This window comes from Emys orbicularis, chromosome 1 (assembly GCF_028017835.1).
Source record: "Emys orbicularis isolate rEmyOrb1 chromosome 1, rEmyOrb1.hap1, whole genome shotgun sequence".
Taxonomy (NCBI): domain Eukaryota; kingdom Metazoa; phylum Chordata; order Testudines; family Emydidae; genus Emys; species Emys orbicularis.
In genome coordinates this window covers 140,618,436-140,627,462 of record NC_088683.1, presented here as the reverse complement: position 1 = coordinate 140,627,462, position 9,027 = coordinate 140,618,436, and the positions used below count along the sequence as shown (strand labels likewise).

At 48.9% G+C, this 9,027-nt stretch overlaps 1 protein-coding gene across 1 annotated transcript; it reads right to left on the bottom strand.

Annotated features, from left to right (window-relative positions):
• Positions 1 to 5,446: 5,446 nt before the first annotated feature.
• LOC135878397 (CD59B glycoprotein-like) lies at positions 5,447 to 7,180 on the bottom strand. Its single transcript, XM_065404101.1, has 3 exons — positions 7,132 to 7,180; positions 6,048 to 6,158; positions 5,447 to 5,556 (listed from the first exon to the last, which is right to left on the bottom strand). The coding sequence occupies exons 1-3, from the start codon at positions 7,178 to 7,180 to the stop codon at positions 5,447 to 5,449; spliced, it is 270 nt and encodes an 89-aa protein (XP_065260173.1).
• Positions 7,181 to 9,027: the final 1,847 nt, after the last annotated feature.

The window sequence follows — 9,027 nt, the reverse complement described above, 5'->3', positions numbered from 1 at the left end:
TGTGTTAAGGTGTGTATCCTGGACTCTTTCCTCAGAACATATTCTGTGTTATCCGAGTTCCTGGCTGGAGATAACAGATTTCTTGAGGTGTGTGGTTGGGTTGCTAGATCTGTGGAGGTAAGTGTGGGAATCCAGGGGTTTCTTGTATCCTACTGACAACTATATACCATTGATGAAGCTGATTGTGGTGTCCAGGAAGTTGATGCTGGTGCGTGAGTGTTCTAGAGAGAGTTTGATGAATGGGTGGTGTTGGTTGAAGTTGTGGTGGAAATCTATGATTGTGACAGATAACGGTAATGTCATACAATAGCCTGGACAAACTTAGATTCAATTTATTGAATTAAACTGTATTAAATTTATGTATCATTGTGGATCAGGGATTACATCAGGGCAGATCTCTGGATCTCGCTGCAGCCTGCTACTCTGCTTGTCATGTGGTAACTCAATGCGCTCCCCTGGCAGTCAGCTTCCCTGCTCCACTAATGGCTCGCCATGCGACCACAGCTTCCCCTAGAGAGTGGTTACTTCCTGGGTCAGGGTCTTTCAAGGAGTTTCTACCCATTTCCCCTACTGTGGGTGGGGGAACGGAAACATGTGCTGTGGGGAGTGGGTTGATGGGAATGGTACGTTTCCTGCTTAGTGGATTCTTCATGGTACCTGAACTGAGTCCTGGGTGTAATTTAGGACTAAGGCAACAACAGCTTCTCCTCTTGTGGGTCCCAGCTAATCAAGAAGAAATAGTTTAGGATTTGGAGAAATTGCTTCTTTACGTCATGCCCTGATGTGACATTTATATGTGGGTAGTTTAAATAACCCATTCTTTTTGTTTAATTAGACTTATTTGCCATTCTGTTCTTCCTTAATATCATACATTTAATCTGGAGACAGACAGTGACCCAAACTAGAATGTTTGTATTCAGACCACTCAGGAGTGTACACAGGAATAAAAAAATTGACATCTTTTAGATGGGCACATTCTGTGCCCCTGCTGGGGCCCAGGGTCAGAGGATCTGTCAGCTCCCCCGGGAATCCCTTGGGGCCCCATGTTCATGGCTCTTCCTGCTGGGGCTTGGAGGAGCCATCAGCTCCTGGCTCTGGGGCCAGAGGAGTTCTGGGCTCCTGTCGATTATTGGTGGGGGGGATGTCCCTTCTTGCGCACCACTCCCATGCACACTCCTGATACCACTTCAGACTTTTACTCATTCAGACTATTGTGTTTGGTTTTTTCTCCATTCAGAAATTTCATCTCCTTAGATTCCATGAAATCTTTTCACATGCATTGACAGAGCTGTGTGGGGAGCCCAGGGCTGGAATAGTAGAGGGATAGATTCAAGTAGAGATAGCATTAGAGTACTGCTAATTCTTTTCAATCTAAGGGATAGGGGTGGGGTGCAAGACACTCAGGACTAAATGGCAGGGGTTGCTGTGTTACATGACTGAAATGCATTGGCAGTACTGTTTTGGGATCCAGGACTGACATAACGGTGCTGCAGGTCAGAACTGACCAAACGAGGCTTACACTATACCTGTCGGCCCCTCACCTTTCTGTGCATCACTTAAGCTTGAACAGTTGTTACATTTTATAAACCCTTACTTATAAACAACCATTTCAGCTGATTTTGCATTTTAATATTTTTGATCATCACTGTCCTGGCATGTGGGTGTCTCCAACATCTCTACTAGTAACTCCCTGGAAACATCAGCTTCCAAGTTTGTTCAGATTCCAGGAGGAGAAAAAAAAGAGAGAGAGAGAGAGCAGCAAAGTATCCTTAGTGAGGGGTCCAGTTGCTGTGCGAGGTGAAGGGAGATAACAACCTGCCAGTCTTGCGTGTGGAGGAGCTCCTGTCTGTCTGTCTGCACAGATTAGTGCGGCAGCAAATAGCCTTCAGTACTGATCTGCCCATGACCCTCATGACATCGCACTCATACTGAGAGGTTGGGAGGGGATACCAGGCCGCTGAAGCTCTGGGAGCATTCGAATCCTAGTACGTGGTTAATTAGTCCAGCTCTAGTTTCTTTGCTAACTTATGTGAAAACTACAGCCTGCCTTGTCTAGCCTTCACTAGGAATTTAGCTCAAGTTTGTTAACTTGAAGGTTTTTTTTTATTTTTATTTTTTTTAATTAAGGCCTGCGTGCTCTGGGGTCTCAGATCATTATGGATTCAGCCAAAATGTAAATAGCCCCACAAATCCTGTAAGGACCATTCCTCGTTAGTTACAGGAAACCTGATCAGAGGCTGTGGGGGCTTGATCAGCATAGCGGCAGCAGCTGGGGCTTGGCTCCCCCATTAAGCTGACCCATCCTCTCCCAGCACTGGCAGCCCACCTCCGGTGGGTACCCCTACCACAGATACCCCCTCTAGCACCTCCCAGTACACAGACACCCCCGGCAGCACCCCCTAAGGGCCCCCTTCAATTCCTCCTCCCCCTCCCCCTAGTAGTGTCCTCTATTTGGGAACTTGAAATATGGTAAGCCTAGGGTTGCTCCGTTCTCACAGCCTTGGTTTCTGGAGCTGGCGGGAGTGAGTCCGCCCTGGTAGCAGAGCTCAGGCAGTGCATCCGCAAGCCTGGCAGCCACAGGGCTGGGGCAGGGCAGCCTAGGGGAGCACGGGGATCTGCTCTGTATGCAGGGAGTGTGGGGAGAGTGACCCAGCTGCAATGGCAGGTGCCCAGGCCGTGAGCAGGGTGTGACCAGGCTGCTGAGAGGCAGGTGTCCAAGGGGGATGAATAATGTAGTGAGCACCTCGGGGAGTATCTCATGGCAGCCAGACTCCATGGGCAGAGGCTGGCTCCAGGGGGTGTCGCTGGCTGGCGCCGGGCTCGTTTTGGGGCAGAGGCAAGAGTGTCAGGGGTGCAGCTTGGAGCTGTGCTGCCCATCCTGCCTGGGGAGTGCCCGGTCATGCAGAGGCAGCTGGCTGAGGGAGCAGGGCAGGGAGGGCTGCTGGGCAGCCAGCCAGGGCATTAGGTCCCACAGCATGGAAAGCCCGGGTCCCAAGAGGGCCAGGCAGCTCCCACCAGCTTCTGATCTGCTGGCTCCTGGCAGGAGGAGATGGTTTTCAAACTGTGCGGTGCATCTCCCTATGGAGGCGCACTCCACAGTTTGAAAACCTCTGTGTTAAATGGGAGGTAGAAATCTGGAGATGTACGTGCCTCCAACACGTCACCTCTAGGGGGCGTAAATATGATTGATGGCCCCGGATGCTGATATGCTTAGTTACGGCTCTGCTCTGAGTTACCACAGAGAATTCTTTCACAAGTATCTGCTTGGTTGGTCTCATCCACATGCTCCTGGTCTAATTTATTACCATATGAGGTCAGGAAGGAATCTCCACCCCCCCCCCCGATCAGGTTGACAGACACTCTGAGGATTATATATGTTGCTCTGCAGCGTGGGGCATGGGTCACTTGCTAGCTTGAATGAGAGTAAATGGATTCTCTGTAACTTGAAGTCTTTTAAAATCAAGATTTGAGGACTTCAGTACCTCAGCCAAAGGCCACGGGCCTATTAGAGGAGTGGGTGGGTGATGTGCAGTAGCCTGCGATGTGCAAGGGGTACTGTGGGGAAGGATTGAGGGGCATTGGCAGAGCTAGGTGGGGAGCCCAGGCCTGGAGTAGCAGGGGATGTCAAGGCTGAATCTCAACTCTGTCACTTTGAGTGCAGGAAGTGTGGACCCGCAAGGATTTTAAAAATTAATACTGGCCACTCCAGGCTTGTATTGCACTCCCAAGGTTACAGCTTCTCTCTGACCTTGGCTTGGTAAACGCTGCCACCATCCAAATGCAAAAAACCCCCTTTGAACTCAGGAAGGAGCACTTCAGAATTCCTCCCTGTGGGGTACCCTCAAGCCATTGCACCCTTCCCCCCCTCCCCCCTCCGGGGAAGAGCTGAGAAAGAAAACAAAGGAAATTAGCTGTGGTAACCAGCTAATCAAACATACACAAACCTCTTAGGACACCAAAAATCCAATCCTGTTCTTCAAAAAGGTAAATTTTATTAAAAACGTAAAGGAAAAAATTATATGTGGAACTTAGGCTTTTTGCTAGATCTTAAAAGAAATAATTACAAAAATTAAGCAACCAAAATAGCTTTCTTGGCGGTTCAGCTTAAAGGTTACAAGCAAAGAAAAGCACCAGGGGTTAGCACAGAGGAGATCCACAAGCCAAAATAAAGCTGATTGTGTCTAACTAAACATTCCCTAGCCAAATAATTTCTTCTAGGTATGGAAGGTGAATTTTCATATCTGGTTCAAGCCTTGCACAGTATTGCTGCTCTGTCCCCCGCAGGCCAAAGAGCAACAGCCAAAGGGAAAGTTTCTTTCCCAAATTAAAAAAAATTCTACCTTCCCATTGGCTCTTTTGGTCAGGTGCCCACTCCTTTTCTTTTACCTGTGGGCTTGTTAACCCTTTTCAGGTAAAGCAAGCAGAGAACAGACCAAGAGGGATTTTACAGCTAACTGGCTGGCTGAGTGTCCATCAAAGGGAGCTACTCCCCCACCCTTCATGTATCACAGGGGCATTGGCAGAGCTGTGAGGGGGATCCCAGGACTGGAATAGCAGGGGGGCTGCAGGGCAGGACTGAAGGGAATAAGCAGGTCTGTGGGGGGGGTGGGAGTATACAAGTTATTGAGGACTGAGTAGCAGGAGATGCTGTGGCGCAGGGTTGAGATGAGCTGGCAGAAATACAAGCGAATCCAGGAGTGGAATGACAGGTGTGCTACAGATCAGAATTGACAGCGCTGTGTATGGGGAAAGCTTGCACCACCTGTCCGTTACCTGCATTATCAGCCCTCATCTTTACAGGCCCGAATTAAACAGGAAAGATTATGTTGTAAAAATGTTAGTAAATGGACATAAAGTCAAAGTAACTGCAGCTGATTTGGGGCTGTAATATCCTTTAGTATTAGTGCTGTCCATGGAGTCACTAGTACAGCTGCTGAAAACATCCATGGCAAACGTGTGTGTGTGTGTGTGTGTGTGTGAGTGAGCGAGCGTGATGGCAGCAAGGCTCTAATCACACCATAGGCACCGACTCCATTGGTGCTCCAGTGCTGAAGCATCCACGGTGAAAAAATGGTGGATGCAGAGCACCCACCGGCAGCCTCCCTACCAGCTCTCCCTGCAGCTACTATCCGTCAGTAGATCCCGTGGATCAGTACCTCCTGGTGCCTCCCGCCGCGAACAACTGTTTCTGGGCGTGCTGGGAGGGAGGGGGAGGAGCGGGGACATGGCATGCTCTGGGAGGGGACAGAACTGGGTGGAGCGGGGGTGGGAAGAGGCAGGGTGGGTTTGGAGCCTTGGGGGAAGGGGTGGTGTGGAGGCGAGGCCTGGGGCAGAGCCGGAGGTCGAGCACCCCCCAGCAGTTTGAAAAGTTGGCGCCTGTGAGTCACACTGCAGGGGGAGAGGGACACCCTGCTGGTGTTGGTCTTGAGAGTGCAGGAGCTCCTGTCTATCGGTTGCACTGGTCAGTGCCGCAGCAAATGGCCTGCACTGCAGACCCCCCCATGGCTTTTATGACTTCACACTCATACGTCCTGGAGCATCGCTTAGCGTATTTAGCTGGGAGACAGGAAGAGAGAGAGAGGGGGGAAGATGGAATAACTCCAGGGATTTTGTGACTTGGCATACTTGGGTGAGATCACCACTTATTCCCTCTTCACCTTCTGCTTCTCCACCTTTCTTATTTCTTCTCACCCCTTCCTCTGATCCTCTTTTCTTCCCTTCCTCCTTATCCATTTCCTTGCTACTTCTCCCTGTTTATCTTCCCTCTTCCCTTTTGCTTTGTCTCTGTTTCCCATCTTCATACCTCACAGCCTCTTGTGGTACCATAGCAGTTATCCAGCAGCTCTCCTTCTGGGTACAATGGGCAGGGTTGGGCTGGACACTCAAAGTTAACTCTCTTCAGGCCCCTCCCACACTCACCAATGGCTGGGGAACTTGGTCAAAGACTTAGGCCTGACCCACCATGGCTGCTGTACACTTAGCTCCGTATCACATTAATCTGACTTGTCTGTGACCCCAGCCTGTTCCCCTGCCTCTGTCCTTCTTACCAGAGAGCGGGAAGAACATGGTAATACATTGATCCTGGTCATCCCTGCATTTCTGAGTGGTGAAGCATCTTCCTCCATTAGGGCAATGATAACATTCCAGAGACACAACAGCTAAAGGGAACAAGAGACAAAATATGAGGGTCAACAGGACAATGGCTAAGGTGCCTTCTTTCACCCAGGAGTGATTGAAATGCAAGGCCTCCCCACCAACTTTTCTTTGTGGGGGCAGGGTAGAGTGAACAGAAGGATGGCCCAGCAAGTAGGGTGTGAGCTTGGAACTTGAGACGTGGGTTAATTTCCCTGGTGTGTCACAGACTTCCTGTGTGACCTAAGGCAAGTCACTTAGCGACTCTGTGCCTCAGTTCCCCATCTGTACAATGGGGATAATAGCACTACCTGCCTCCTAAGGGTGTTGTTTAGGTAAAATCATTAAGGATTGTGAGGTGATCAGATACTATGATAATGGGGTGATTATAAGTAGCATAGATAGATCTCTAGCTATGGAAACATGCAGACTTGGTGGGCAGGAGGAGGATGGATCAGTCTCTGACTTTGTCTATGCTTGTCTGTACTTGCGGTAGCATGTGGGGTATGCATAGCTACAGGCAGCAGTGAAAGGCTCTGGCAGGAGGGAGGCAGTGAGGAAAGGCTCTGGCACCTCCTTGCTGCGGGAGCCTTTCCCCACTGCATCCCCCGCACAAGAGCCATTCCCCACTAGCAGAGCCTTTCCCTGCGGTAGGGAAAAGCTCCACAGCCGGGAGGCAGTGGGACAATAAAGTCTAAAAATGGCAGTGCAGATGAGGGAGGCATGGCTTGGGCGAGGAGAGAGCTGTGCAGTGTACACACCCTAGGGTTCAGGTGTGTAGAGCACTTTACTCACATAAGCAGTGTCTCACTGCCTGCCCTGCTGTTTATAGCTGAGATAGCTGGGCGTACAGTGTCTGTACCCTACACCCCGCCGAAAGTGTAGAACTACCTTTGTCTAACTTTTCCTTTCTAAGGTTTCTTATTGAACAAAAGGGTCAGTTAGGAAAACATGAAGGATGGTGAGAAGCAACAGAGGGTTTACAAGCGGGGGACTCACCTTGTGCCATCAGCGCTAGGGCGAGCACACACACAATCAGGTTCCTCATTTTGTGTAGAAAGGCTTTAAACAGACACCTGGGGATGAGAACGAGCAATTTTCTTTTTTTAAAAAGGCAGTGTAATTAGTGGGCTGCATTTGGAGAGTCAGCACATCTCAGAGCAGGGAGGTGGGATGCCCTTACTAGAAAGCTCTGTCCTGCCATTCTGGAACCCTGTGTTCACCTCAGTTCCAGAAAGATATCTGAGTCAGTACCAGTAATTCAGAGAAGAGCCACAAAATCCACCAGGGGCTGAGGGCCTGACCACTGAGGAAAGCTCAAAAGAGCTAAGTACACAGAGCTGGGGTTAGAGATGACAAAGGCTGGGTGAGGAACATGGTAACAATCTTTAGACAACTGAAGGTGTAAACACCATGGAGGTAACTTTGTAGAGCGTATATAGGGACATAATGAGGCATGATGAGGGAAAGTTCTCCTGAATATCCTATTTTGTAGTTCATATTTGTCTTGTGTTTTAAGGAAGTAATGGTTATAAGGGCTTTGTCCTGAGGGCACTGGAGGTTCGGTACCTGACTAGATGCCATTCTTGTAGTGCACGGGGCACTGTTAGTTTAGTCCACCTCAGGCTGTCACACAGAATAACACAATTGAGCCAATGCAATTCAGTCCTGGTGGTTGTTAAACCTAGGGGGACCCTGGGACACATTGCCTGAATTGTTCCACAATCTACCCATGATGAAGCACTCTTGTATTTGGACACAGGACATGCTAAAGTCACACGAGAGGAAGTGCTCCATTTTGAAAATGATCAAAAGGTCTGGTCTAGACTGGTGGAACTTTGTCTGTCAATTAAGGATGCTGAGCTGAGTAATGGTTTGCACGATCAGGCCCTCATAATAAAATCACAGATATTCTCTAAACATCCCCTGCAGTTATTCAGCCTCTTTTTAACTGCCCTGTGATGGGGTTTATAAACTCCACATTACAAGTGATGGTTTAAGGGGAGCTGAGGAGCCCGACTAGCCCATACTGTGGCACCTGGAGCTGGGAGACAGGTAATTCTGGAGTGGATCCTGCTGGGTAGAACCAAACTGGGTGGTTCCTATAAAGAAAGGACTGTAGGGCACTAGGGAGAGGAGACTCAGGAGACAGGTAGGTGGGAGATTTCTTTCTGGGGGAAAGAAACCATGGAAGTGTCTATAAGAAAGATCTGGTATCCTGGGACTATCACTGAAGGGAGAGGGCAGCTGGGGGGGAGGAGACTTCTTAAAGAGGCCTGGGAGAAGAAAAACTCCAGAGAATAAGCAGTGAGGGTCAGTGGCTTGAAAGGATCTTGGTTTCTATGGGGAAAGTTCTGGAAGGCAGCAGTTTGGAATAAAGTGAGGAAGAACTTTGCAGAGCTTAGGAAAGGGGCAAAGAGGTTGTGAAGGACTGAGTCTGGGAAGGGTGGAAGAATTTTGAATTTGGACACTGTTACCCTGGAAGTACTAGAAAAATCACTGTCTTGTCAGTCTGATCCCTCTGAAAAACTCACTCCTCCTGCTCAGTTTTTCAATGGAAATCCACCAAAACAACTAAAATATTTACATACATTCTGAGAGCCATTCATTTTGTATCATCATTTTCCTCAGCCAGTGCATAAGGGCCTGTATTTTAAAATGTGTTTTAAAAATGTTGATCTCCAAGTCCATATTAATGCACTTTGATACATGTGGGGTGAGTTTCTAAGGTGCTGAGCGCCCAGAGCACAGCACTTACTGAATTCAGCATTAGTTGGGAGTGGCTCAGAATCTCTGAAAATTTGCCACATTTAATTAATTGCTTAGCTTTGGGGCCACACACAACTAAAATGTTAGCTGGAACTGTTTTGTCTGTAAAACTCCTTGGAACAGGGA